The sequence below is a fragment of the Pteropus alecto genome, unplaced genomic scaffold (genome assembly GCF_000325575.1).
Source record: "Pteropus alecto unplaced genomic scaffold, ASM32557v1 scaffold79, whole genome shotgun sequence".
Classification (NCBI taxonomy): Eukaryota; Metazoa; Chordata; class Mammalia; order Chiroptera; family Pteropodidae; genus Pteropus; species Pteropus alecto.
The window spans coordinates 3142981-3156170 of NW_006494612.1; the positions used below are offsets into that span (position 1 = coordinate 3142981).

The 13190-nt window shown below is 37.5% G+C and overlaps 1 protein-coding gene across 1 annotated transcript in view; it reads left to right on the forward strand.

The window, feature by feature from the left end:
• CRYBG1 (crystallin beta-gamma domain containing 1) overlaps nucleotides 1–13190 on the forward strand; it is a 45556-nt gene that overhangs the window by 14486 nt on the left and 17880 nt on the right. The window contains exons 6-11 of the mRNA XM_006926044.3: nucleotides 256–395; nucleotides 7080–7206; nucleotides 9134–9169; nucleotides 9851–10008; nucleotides 10737–10863; nucleotides 10955–11100. Of these exons, the coding sequence (XP_006926106.1) occupies nucleotides 256–395; nucleotides 7080–7206; nucleotides 9134–9169; nucleotides 9851–10008; nucleotides 10737–10863; nucleotides 10955–11100 (734 nt within the window). The remainder of the gene's footprint in view (nucleotides 1–255; nucleotides 396–7079; nucleotides 7207–9133; nucleotides 9170–9850; nucleotides 10009–10736; nucleotides 10864–10954; nucleotides 11101–13190) is intronic.

The following is a 13190-nucleotide window of genomic DNA, read 5'->3' on the forward strand; positions in this document are numbered from 1 at the left end:
ACATTTCTGGTGCTCTTTGCTTGAATGTTAACACTCAGATATATGCCTAAAGCAATGTGTCTGCCCCAAAAAGCCACATATTATTCATTCATTGACGAAAACAGGAAAGGAATAAAATGGCAGGTGTTCTGTGATATGTATGTATATATTAAGTCTTATTTTAATTATTTGAAAAAATAATGAGCTTACCGTAGATTTACATACATGCTGTAATTATTATATATGTACAAATGTGGTTGTTTTTTTTTTTTTCAGGATTACAGAGTTAGTCATATTGACTTATATACTGAACCAGAAGGGTTAGGAATCCTAAGTTCCTACTTTGATGATACTGAAGAAATGCAGGGGTTTGGTATAATGCAGAAGACCTGTTCCATTAGAGTACATTGGGGCACGTAAGTATTTTATTTAACATATATTTTTAATGAAGTTTTTTAAGTGTAGTACTGAAAAAACTTAAGATATTCTATCTCTGATTTGTTGTCTTGTTAAGTAACTATTAACCAAAACAGTTTTTTTTATAAGGCACATAAAATTCTGATTCTTTTGTACCTGTATTACTATGATTCAGCTCTTACAAACAATAACAATTTCTTGGAGGAAATGCAGAGGTGGGAAATGCATTTTTAATGTAGGGATTTCCTTATCACAAAGGAACCTGGTTCATTCAAAGCTAAGAGATTTTACCTTCATGGTAATCCGAAAGATAATTCAAAGCATGTGCCTTTGATATTTCATGCAGATAGAGACCAACACACATGGCACTTCCTTTAACATTTTCACACAATGCTGTTCAAAGCCCCTAAGATGTTGGTTTCACAAATCACAGGAAACTGCAGGAGTATTTTGAAGGAAATGAGAATGTCTCAGATAGGGAAGAAATTAGGATAGGAAGTGTAGGCTCCCACACTGAGGTCTCTAAAGTGGAGTGCACAGCACAGGGCACGTGAAGACATCCACCGAGAGATACAGGGAAAAACGCTAAAGCATCTTTATATTTTGTTTAAAATCTCTTTTCAAGGTTTTATTTTTTGCATATGTTTTGTAATAAATTTATAATATTTTTGGTGGTAATATATAATTTATAAATATTCATACATTCAGAGAGTGCTCAAAAGTTTTTATCAATGGGATGGATATGCATACCTATGTAATGTGCCACATGATAACTACAAGAAACATAAATTATAGAGACAGTGGTAGTACTGTTTTAGATAGGGTGGTCAGGAAAGGTCTTTAGCAACATTTAAGCAGACACCTGGAAGAAGTGGTAGTCGGGCCTGGGGATACCTGAGGGAGGAAGAGCATGGTGCGTGGCCTAGGCAGGAAGCACAAACATGTTGGGCATGTTTGGAGAACAGCTAGGAGGGCCAGGTGGCTGGAGTGAGCTAGGAGAACACTGATGGGAGAGAGGCCTTGTGTTATATCAAGCCTTTTAGGCTTTGGGAAGGGTTTTAGTTTACTTGACGTGATACAAGTAATCATTGGAGGACTCTGACCTAACTTGTGTTGTAGAAAGATCACTCCAGCTGCTATGAAGAAAATAGCCTGTAAAGAGTCAAGGGTGGAAACCAAGAAACCAGTTAGGAAGCAAGTGCAGCTATACAGACAAGAAGTTTTGGTGGCTTAGCATGACAGTGCTGGTGAGAAATGGTCAGATTCTGGATTCATTTTGAAAGGAGAACTGACAACATTTGATAGCAGATTTTATGTGGGGTGTGAGGGGCTGAGAAACGTCCAGTGCTTGGGACCCCAGCATTTATATGGATGGAGAAAACTTGGAGGAGCAGGTTAGGAGGGAGAGTGAAATTTCAAGAGTTCAGTTTTAGAGAGGTAAAGGTGGACATGCCAACTGTCCGTTCAAATCAGGTCAGGAGGGAGACTGGATGTGTGAGGGTGGAGTTCTGGAGGGAGGCTAGAGGCATAAATTTAGGAGTCATCAGTGTGGAGAAGGTATTTAAACCATGTGCCAGATGAGATCTCAAAGGGACAGAGTATAAAGAACAGAAGCCATCTGAGCTTTGGGCACTTTCATATTTAGCGATAAGGAAGAAAAGGAAGACTCTAAACAGAAGAATAACATGTCTTCCTCTCTTGCTGCCTTTAATTTTTTCACATAAATGAGCTCTATAGATCTTTTTTTCTCAAAGTATTAATGTTGAGAAATACACTTTCCTTAGAAAAGAATGAAATAGGTGTCTGTGGTAATATTTTAATCTCAGTTTCTGTAAGGTTTCATGACTCAGGCTTGGGCTATGTGGAAGCATAACGAGCTACATTTAATGTTTCTTACCTTTATGGTAAGTTTAACTTGTCTTGTAGGTGGTAGTTACACACCTGTCATAGTTTTCAGTTTACGATGGGCTTGCATAGCTTGGACATCTTTCTTTGGGCTGTTTATTTCTGTTGCCTCTAGGAGAATAAATAGAAAGCTGCCTTGAATGTCAGTTCAAAGTTTGGACTCAATGAACTTGCTTGGTCAGCTTTGGGACCAGGTCATTCGTACTTTTACAGATCTCCAAGGGAAGTCCGGTTGGTGTGGGAGAATTCAGCTAATGAGATGGCCCTGAGCTCATTTTGCTCCTTTTGCTGCACCAGTCCCCTAAACTGGTATAAGAGAGGTCTTTGCTGTGTGAGTGACTTTTTAAGATTTCATTAAGAGATTTATTCCAGGGCTATTCACTCTGGATTAGACTCTTCTATATATACGTAAAATAAGGGCATTACTTGTCAAATTTTTATTTTGGAAAATGAATTAATTTCTAGGTAAATTTTCCTTTCATATTCTGTTAAGTATCATCTGTTTTTCAACCTTTGTTTTAATAGCTGGCTAATGCCAGCAGCCATACTCCCAGAGGGGAGGGTATATCTATTTGGGGGGTATATTTCTAATAAATAAAAACAAATAATTTTAGAACTTCAAAGGAAGCCTAAAGAGCATTGTTTAAATAAGGAAGACAAGCTTTGGTTATTTTCTCACGGCTAGGATTAGTTAGCAGAATAAGTACTAGAATGCTTATGGGGAAGGGACTTCTTTTTTTAATAGCCAAATATTCTTTGATGAATTTTGTTTTGAAATAATTGATCATACAGAAGAATATGTGTGCATTATGAAGCCTAGTAATACAACAAACCTGCGCGTGCCTACCACCCAACTTAGGCCCTCACCATCGCCAACACCAACGCATCACTGTGTGGCCCACCTTGGTCCCATCCCCCCAACTCCTCTCCACACACATAACCTTGCTCTGGAATTTTGTGTTTTTCTTATACCCTTATTTTACAATTTCACCCTATAGTATCTGCTCCTACAATGTTTTAGTTGTACTTGCTTTTGAACTTTGTAATCTGTGTTTTATTACTATGTAATATTCACTGTGTGTATTTTTTTGTGGAGTATACTATATCAGAGCCCAACATTTTATTACAAAAGTTTCCAGGCATACACAAAAGTAGACATAGTTCAGTGAACATCCATTTACCCTCCATTTAGATTATTCAATAATTGTTAACATTTTGCTCCATTTGCTTTATTTTTTTTCTGAGCACTTGAAAGCAAGTTGCAGATATCGTGACCTTTTATTCCTGTATACTTCAGCCAGAATCTATAATGACATTCTGCTGTATAACTATCATTATCACACCTAAGAAAATTAACAACATGTCCACGATAATACCGAATCTATAGCCCCTAATCAAATCTTCCCCAGTCTCAGGAATGTCTTTCATGGATTAAAAATAATAATAATGATAATTATATATATATATGTATATATATATGGTTGTTCTGTTTCTTTAAGTCTCCTTTGATCTCTAAAGTATCCTAATCTTTGTTTCCCATGCCACTGACTTTTTGAAGACCTTAGGTCAACTGTCTTAGAGAATATGCCACTTTCTGGATTTGTCTTTGCGTGCTTCTCCATGGTGCCATCTAACTTGTTCCTCTGTCTCCTGAATTTTCTGTATTAGAGGTTAGGTCTGGAGGTATGATCAGATGCATAAGGAACAGTTCTGGAAAGGATACTTCATGTAGATACTGTCACATATTCATGTCGTGTTACGAAAGGTGGCATATGTGCTCACCAGCTCCCCATTAACGATACCAAGTTGGGTTGCTTGGTTAAGTTGGTGCAATTAACCACCTCTCGCCATCATAAGGGTATGTTTCCCCCTTTGAGATTCATAGCTTACCCTCTTTTAACTTCAAAGTTGGTACATTTATATTTACTCTTTTGAATATCCAGTTGGTTTCTGTAAATAGTCAACATTCATGTGTACCCATGTCTAGAGAATAAGACAGGAACCAACTGGAAATACTGTTTTTGGCTTAAGTACAAATGAACAAGACCAATTTTTCTTGTGTGACTCAAAGGGTATTTCTAAGAGTCATTATGCACATGCTTTTAATAAATGTATAGATGGACATTGTTATTACTTCAATAATATTCATTTGTATGCATACATTTTTTTTAAAAAGCTCATATTCATAATATAGGCAAAAACTCATTACCTAAGTACATAGAAAATAAAAGTATACCTCTAGAAACTGAAATAACACTGCCCGAAGTACTTTCCCCTTCTCCTGATGGTCTCATGAATAATGCATCTTGTTGGAATAGAATTTAAGAAAAATGAATCACTATCTTGTTGGAATAGAATTTAGGAAAAATGAATCATGCCCTGTATGAGTTTTCAAATTCCAAAGTCCACCCAACATTCAGAAATTTCTGTGAGTTCCCCAGCAGGCCCTTAGCACTTACCCACCAAGGAAGTAGTCTCAGAACAGCAGCCTTTTCATGTGTATCAGTTTAGTATTCAGTTTTTTAATGAAGTCCCCTTTACCTAAAATGACCTTGCTTTTATAAATGTTAGGTGACATTTAGTTAAGTTTACTTACTAAATGTTAGTAAGTAAATCACATACTTCAAGGAAAGTGAAATGTTTAGTATCAGATGAGTAAATCTCAGAATAGACTATAAAAGAAACGATTTAATGCACTGGTACTTCAGCCAGCAGCATTTCAAAATCTTAGATCAGGATTGTTTATGAACCATCCATTGTATTTATGAAAAATTCAGCCCATTCACTTGTGAAGAGTCAGACTTCGAAGCTCTTGGCTTGTTAGCATAATAGCACAATTTATGGCGAACTGCCATTATTTACTCAGGTCATGAAATGTGTGGTGTGCCTGGGAGAGCCCTGAGCTCCAAAAAAATATGCGATGCACCCTAATTGTCAGGCTTTAAACATTAGGAGGTTTTAAAGGTCCCCACTCTTAGCCTCTGTTTTATTGTGGTTTCAGGGCATGGCAGTGGTATTTAAAAGATAAGCCTCTTTTTTTTTCTTTAGTTTTTTTTTTTTTAATTATTATTATTGAAGTATATTTAAGTTTGTACACAAAGGTGCACAAGAAATTGTAAGCATAAAAACTGAGTGAATTTGCAGTGTAACCATCACCCAGATCAAGAAATAGAACATAACCAGTATTTCAGAAGTCTCCCTTGTTCATGCTTCTTCCTGGGCATTCACTTGCTCCCACTATAACTATTATCCTGACTTCTAACACTGTGGATTCATTTTGATCTCACACATACACCACACACAGCCTCTCAATATTTGTGTGTGTGTGTGGACAAGATTCATAGGATTTTGATTGTAAATCCCTATATAATGAGTCTAAAGAAGTTACTGATTTATCCAGGGAATTTTTTTTAAGAAGAACCATCACCAAAATATGCACTTGGGCCAAATTTTAGAGCAAGAGAAAAGCAAAAAGGGGGAATCAGACCCATTTTGCTGGTAAGAGATCTCATTTACAACTGTCCTCTCTTTGGCATGGTGTTCTGGGGAACATGGTGCAGTGCCCCAGCCAGGACACTAGCAGGGCTAACAAAGGACTGAAGAGTAGAAGTGATCACAAAGAATTATATATTTGTTTATGAAGAGGGTATATAACACCTCACTTATATAAAAGTCACTTCTCCAGCAACGTCACCTTTCCAGAACCTTCCCAGGAACCAGGAAATTGACAAGACTTTGCATAGCCTTCAGAGGCTGTTCTAACTGGCATGATTTTCTGGTTTCTTGGTTTCTAGCACATTAGGGGAGGGTGGGGCTGCTGGTTTCCTGACCACAGCAGAAGTGACAGCTGACAAGCCTGATAAAAGGGTGTGGTATTAAAATAAGCCATTAAAATCAGTTCCAAGAACTCAGAAAGCTTTGGGGCCTGGGAGCAGCCAGCCTTACAGACCTTCAGAGCCTCCGAGAACGACACTGTGCATTGTCATGTTCACAATGTCATCCTGAGCCATTGTGAAAAGAGGAGATTGTGTGTACTCCTGGAATGAGAAAAATTGCCATCAGAACATGATTAGGAGCCTGGCTCTAGAGTCGGCTTGAATCAGCTCTGTATTTGGTACCTGCAGCTGTGTGGCCCTAGGCAATTTACTTAACCTCATCTGTAAAATAGGGACGGAGGCATTCCTTCTTCATAGCATTGTTGTGAGGATTGGATGAAACTCTGAGTGGCATTCCTTGTTAAGCTCTAGGTGGATGTTAGCTGTTATTAATTTCTGACACTGTGATAAACAAGTAGGTAGAACATCCTATTCTTTGGTTACAAACGAGATGTTGCCTTTTAAAATAAAGCTTGAGATTTCCTAGCTAGGGCCTCTGTAAATACACACAGTGCAAGAGAACTGCAGTTGACACTTGAACAATATGGGTTTGAACTGCATGGATCCACTTATAGGTGGGCTTCAAACCCATGTTGTTCAAGGATCAGTTGTACTTTTATTATTTGAAAGTAATAGAGACCTTTACAACTTGGAAGCAATTAATAATATAAATTAAAATTAGTGGACAAAGCCAGCCAAGGAAACAAGCCAAAGACTCTTAAGAAGAGGCACATGTAATGAATGGCTTTTTCCTCCTTGAGTCTAACATTAATACCTCAGTATAACTGTGCATCGTCCAGATCCACATCTTCTCCTGTTCTTTTCCTTGCTCGTTAGTGAGGTCCTGTGTACCACTAAACACAAATGACAAATTGTTTCTTTCCTTCCTTGGTGCTTATTTAGATGGCTGATTTATGAAGAACCTGGATTTCAGGGTGTTCCTTTTATCCTGGAACCTGGTGAATACCCTGACTTATCCTTCTGGAATACAGAAGCAGCATACATTGGATCCATGCGGCCTCTGAAAATGGTAAAAATGAAATCCAACAAAGTATTCTTGGAGTCAGTAATTCTTTGCCAGCCTCACGTCGATAATCCTTAGGATGCGACTTTGAAGCAATAAAGTAAACTTTTTAGAAACAAATATGTAGTAAATAATAGAAAGGATAACTTGCTAGGCGCTACAAGTGAGAAAATGTGGATAAGCTCAAGTCTTTTGCCTTTAAGGCATTCTAAGCTCAGGGCAGGTATAAGAAATGAAGAATTAACCATTTGTGGGAAACAGGAGGAAGGACAAAGTCCAACTTGGGAGTGATGTGACAGAGAAGGGGATACTTAGGAGAGCTTCAGGATAAATCAAGTTGGGTCTTAAAAACCAAGCAGGGTGATTTTGGATGGAGATGTCAGGGAATGCACTGCATGAGCCACGGTGAAGCTGGGACAGCAGGACATGCTCTGGACCAGCCCAGTTGTAGTGATTGACAGGGGGCTGGGTGGCAGATTTGGGGGTACCAGGGCTGGCTGTCTATATATGCACCTGTGCTTCCTCTGTGCTACCCCTGTGTTTTGCCTTGTTTTTGTTTTTTTTTTTTTCTGCCAAACTCTAAGCCTTGGGAGGATCCAGGCTGCATCTGTCTTGTCTTCCGTATTGAGCACAGTATGTGCTCATCATGGTAGGTGTTCACTAAATACCATGGCATGAGTGAAGCTCTGATTACAAACATGTTTTTGAAATCCCACTTTGTGGTTGTCTTCTGAGTCAGTTTGAAATAAATGAGAAAGTGAGGAAGGTGATCCTTCCTGCCAAAGCCTGTGGTTTACTAACCTGCATGTTTGCTGGTCTTTATGCAAACAATTTGGGGCATTTTTCTAAAGTTAAATCCACTTTCAAAGAACAAAGTTTTGTGAGTTTTGTGAATGCATCAAAGAATAGCCCCCAGTTTAAAAGGCAGTTTTTAATGATAACTTACAAAACTGAAGTTTATGGCATTCGAAATGGATTTCTTTTGAAAAGGGTAGTTACTTGGTTGTATAAGCTCTGTTTTGTTCACAAAATCAGCCACATTCCTTTGTGATTACAGTTCATTTGGTGCATCTCGGCATCTTTGGCTGCACTTATTTAAAACTGTTAAGTATATGTTGGTAAAAAATATCCTTCTAATTTTCCCACTGCTGATTTTAACTCTTACCCCGTTTAATATTCTAATGTAATACCTTTTCTATGGTCTATCTTTAGTGAGTTTTTGGGAATTTACAAAGAAGTTTTTATTATAAAAGTATGGAAACCCCACAGACCCATCCTTTGGGATCTTTTAAATTTTATCTAACAGTTTTTCTAATTATTTCAAGAGTCTCTCTAGATCATGTTGTGAACTTGGGTGTGCTTCAACATGTTTGTAAGCCATTGGTTGCAAAATCAAATGCCTCTGGAGGCCAGGCAGCAAACAGACATGAGCGAGGCTGTCTGGGAGTTGTACCAAGGAAGGGTAGAGACAGGCAAACCAGAGTCTGTGTCCTGGCTGGAGGATGAGCCCAATGCAGAGTTAGTAAGTGCTAAAGATGAAGGTTGCTATCTGTGAGAATTTGGGTCCAGAGATGTTAGATCTTGGGACTGCTTTTTAAGAGAAATTAGAAGCGTGTTTGTGTGTGTGTGTGTGTGTGTGTGTGTTTAACTCGATTAAATTAAAAAAAAAACCCTAAAACTTATCAGGTCAAAAAACACACCTAACAATGAGATTCAGTTTATAGACCACCTTTGTGAGTCAATGTTCTAAACTGTCTTCTTCATGTCTTCACCTGCACTGTTGGTAATTTTAGAACTGTCTCAATGTACATTGAAACAAACGAGAATATAATTGCACTGAGGTTCGATGGCTTACCATAACCTGCCATGTGTAATATAAAAGGTAAAGTATCAGTGAAAAACCATTATTCTTAAACTGTTATTTTCTTTTCAGGGTGGCCGTAAAGTTGAATTCCCTATAGATCCAAAGGTAAAAAAATGTTTATTTTTTTAAATTTTATTCCCATTCCATCTCTATGAAGCCACTTGGGTGATTTTACATATCAACCTCCATAAAACATTACTCCTATCAAAGAAAGTTGTCTCAACTTACACGTGCCATCCTTCAGGCTGGAAAATGATGCTGATGGCACTAGTTATCACTAACAGCATGTGTAGCGATGCTCAAAAGGTTCATTGTTGTATTACATTTATAATTTGTAGTTGTGTTTACTAATTGCAGGGCCTATTGCTGCTTGCCAGTTAGCTAGGAAAAAACTTTCTTTCAAGACAAGTTCTCCCTACTCCAAAACGCTCTGCTTCAGACATCTGTAACACAGAGCTTGATCTATACTTTTTCATTTTAAAGCAACTCTGGTTCTTTAGTTTGACCTAAGCAAAATACTGAATATCAGTTCTAGACACTGAAACAAAAATCAATTATTTCTAAATTATCTTTTAAACCTTGGCTTTGGGCTATACATATCAGGAAAAAAATTCTGATTTTTAAAATAATAGGATCCTGTTATTTAGTGACTTTTTAAAAATATGATGAGAACATTTTAATTTGTGTTTCAGGACTTAGTGATATATTAAATGACTGATTTGATGTTTAGCTATTGAGATATTTAACTTCTTAAAAAATCACTGGTATATCTCATTTCTATTACAGGTAGTGATTTATGAAAAGCCTTTCTTTGAAGGTAAAAGTATGGAACTAGAAACAGAAATGTATAGTTTCGTCATGGAAGGAAGTGAAACAGAAGAAACAACTGGAGATGAATGTTTGCCATTGACATCAGTGGGATCTATGAAAGTTCTAAGAGGCATGTAAGTAGACAGGCATAACCTAGAAGAATGTCCTTTTTTTCTCTTTAATAAAGTAATAAACACGGCCTCCTCCTCCTCCCCTCAAAAGAACATTCCCGATTGTATGGTAGAGTGAATTTTAAACATGTTCTCCCCAAACGGTTGTGACCTGGATTTGATACCAGTTTGAGGGCCTGGTTTGGGGTCAGTCAGCTGAGCAAAGCTAATAAATTGGCCCATCCAGATTGATCAAATCTGCAATCTTGTTTATTCATATTATGCTCCAAACTATTGAAATATTGGTTTGCTATTTTTATGATCATATTTTGTACTTTATAGATCTTACATATTTCCTTTGGAAGTCTACATTGAAAATGTTGTTAATAGCCAAAAATACATACTATTTTATTTACTATTCAAAGAAAATTTATCCAGTTTTATTTGCTGGTGTTCTTTGAGTCAGTTCTTATTACACACACACACACACACACACACACACACTCACTCACTCACACTCACTCTCACTCCCCTATACTCCTTTATAAAACATTGATATGTACTTCTTAGATTGTTTTCTTGAGGCCATTCTGTTAGTCTCCTAAATTTTAGAGAAGAATTCCTATTGTCATAATGCATGAATCCATGTCTAATTTTAGAACCGTTCGTATTTGTCAATGAAACTGATATGTACATTGAGAAAATTTTAACAAAACGAGAATTACTACTCCTTCATGTTCTTTCTGTTGCAGTTGGGTTGCTTATGAAAAGTCTGGATTTACAGGTCATCAGTATTTGCTTGAAGAAGGAGAATACAAGGACTGGAAAGATTGGGGAGGCTACAATGGAGAACTTCAGTCTTTACGGCCTATATTAGGTGTAAGTTAAAGAAAAGCTAATAGCTAATATTTGATCTTTTGGGGATAATAAATGGCTAGCCTTTGAATTTTGATTTTTTTCTTCTCAATAGGATTTTTCACATGCTCACATGATAATGTACAGCGAAAAAAACTTTGGACCCAAAGGTTCCAGTATTGACGTATTAGGAATTGTTGCCAATTTAAAGGAGACCGGATATGGAGTGAAGACACAGTCTATTAATGTACTCAGTGGAGTGTGAGTGAACTAACTGGGATTTTAAACATGGGTTTTACCTTGGTTTGTGTTAAATTCATAGATTCTCTGACAGAGTAGGCACTCAAGAAATAGCTCAACAACTAAACATTAAATCAGTCATTTAATACCTACTGCTACAATACTTCCATAACCACTTTTTAAAATCTTTCTCAGATCATCTTTTTTCATGTGTACTATAACACTGGAGTAGGGTTTGGGGTTTTATGGGAGAAATCTACAGATCCACTTCTGTTGTCGTTCTGCATGGAAACAGCTCATGAATGTCTTATAATGAGAATCAAATAATAGTGATTTAACGAGAAACCTGAGGTTGGGACAAAGTCCTATTCCGTTTTCCTGTGGTGCTCCACCAGCTTCATTACATTTCTTTACTATTATTTTGACATAAAAATAATTGTTTCAGTGTACCTGGAGTTAGCAATCGAATGTTTTATTAATGTTAAACTAAGTTTTTATTGAAAGATGATTAGTCAAAACTCTTTGGGATGCAAGTGACTGCAAGGCGACCTAAATTGGCGTTAAGTGATAAAAATGGAATTTATTGGCCTCCATAACTGAAAAGTCTTGGAGAATATTTTGCTCAGTCATGGCTAGATACAGGGGTTCAGTCACTGTCATGAGAACTGGCTTCTATCACTCGACTTGGCTTTTTTCTGTGTTGGCTTCACTTTAGACAGGCCCCTTTCGCTGATGGCCTGTGGCAGTATCATTTGGCTTTTGTTCTTCTGTCTCACTACTTCCAGTGAGAAGAGGTTCTCTTTCCCACAAGAGTTCTGGGTTTGACTTTGATTCTGTAGGCTTAAGTCTTGTGCACCTGCCAAAATCAATCACTGTAGCCAAGGAGATGGCCATGCCTGCCTTATGTGCCCATCCCTGGAGCTGAGATATAGGGTCAGTCCTATGGGAGCCACCTATATGTGATTGGAGTGAGTAGTTTCCAAAGAACATCAGAAAGAATGGGGACAGATACCAGATGGGCAAAAAGAGATGTCTATTAGAGGGAGTTATACAGTTATTCTTATGATCCAGGCTGATGTCAGTTGTAATTTGTTATAGGTAAGAGTATTCTTAAATGGTTATATGAAATCATTTGACATTGGTTTTGTTGAAAGTGTTTGATATTAGGTTTTATGCCATGAGTAGTAACATAGGCTATTTGAATCATTCTAACCTCAACTATTGTATTTCATGGGGCCTCCCACAGTAGCCCTGGATATTTGAGATGTGTCTACAATGTAATATGCTTTTACTATTAGTCATGTTCACCAAATTCTTGTGTATGCTGTCTTGGCAGAATGACATTAGAGACTTCTGGGTCTTTTATTCTTAACAAGAAATATCTTCTACTGGGTCCTGTTCTGGAGCCCTAACATTTTAGAATCTGCCGTAGATAAAAGGTATGGTATGGCAGAAATCATCTGAAGTGTTGTTGTGGCTCTATCGTATTTTAGCTTGCCTTTAAAGGTAATTATTTGGAAGGAAAATACATTGACCAAGTCGATCTGGGGAAACAGCTGTACATTTTGATGCTCACCAGATGTGTTGGCTCTGTTAGCGCAGTCATGCACCCCCGAAGAGGAAGCAAAAGGATGCTGGGCAGAATTTCCTTAGGGCATTTGTGTAGATTATGTTGTAAGCACAGGCAGAATTATTGTACCCAGAGCCAGTCTTTCTTTTTTGCCCAGCCCTTGTTTATTTGAAATCAGTTTCCTTCATAAAATGTTGCTTTTATATGTTTCTATTTTTAGTTATTTCTAGTAGCATTTCCTGGCTTAGGCTTTTTTCTGGTTGTAGCAGTTGAGTTTTGATACTGGGGGAAGTTTAAAGGAGGTGTGCGTACGCGCCCATTTCACCACTTCCTTTCAAATTCTGTGGCTGTGGAAAGGCTTCTGTTTTTACTAGGGCCAGCCGCTTCCTCATATTTCATTTTACAAATGTTTATTGAGATGTTATGTGCAAAGCATTATTTTACGTCCTCAAAGTCTGTATGTATGTGTGTGTGTGTGTGTGTATGTTATTATGTATGTATGTGTTATTATATATATATTATTATATATATATATTACATA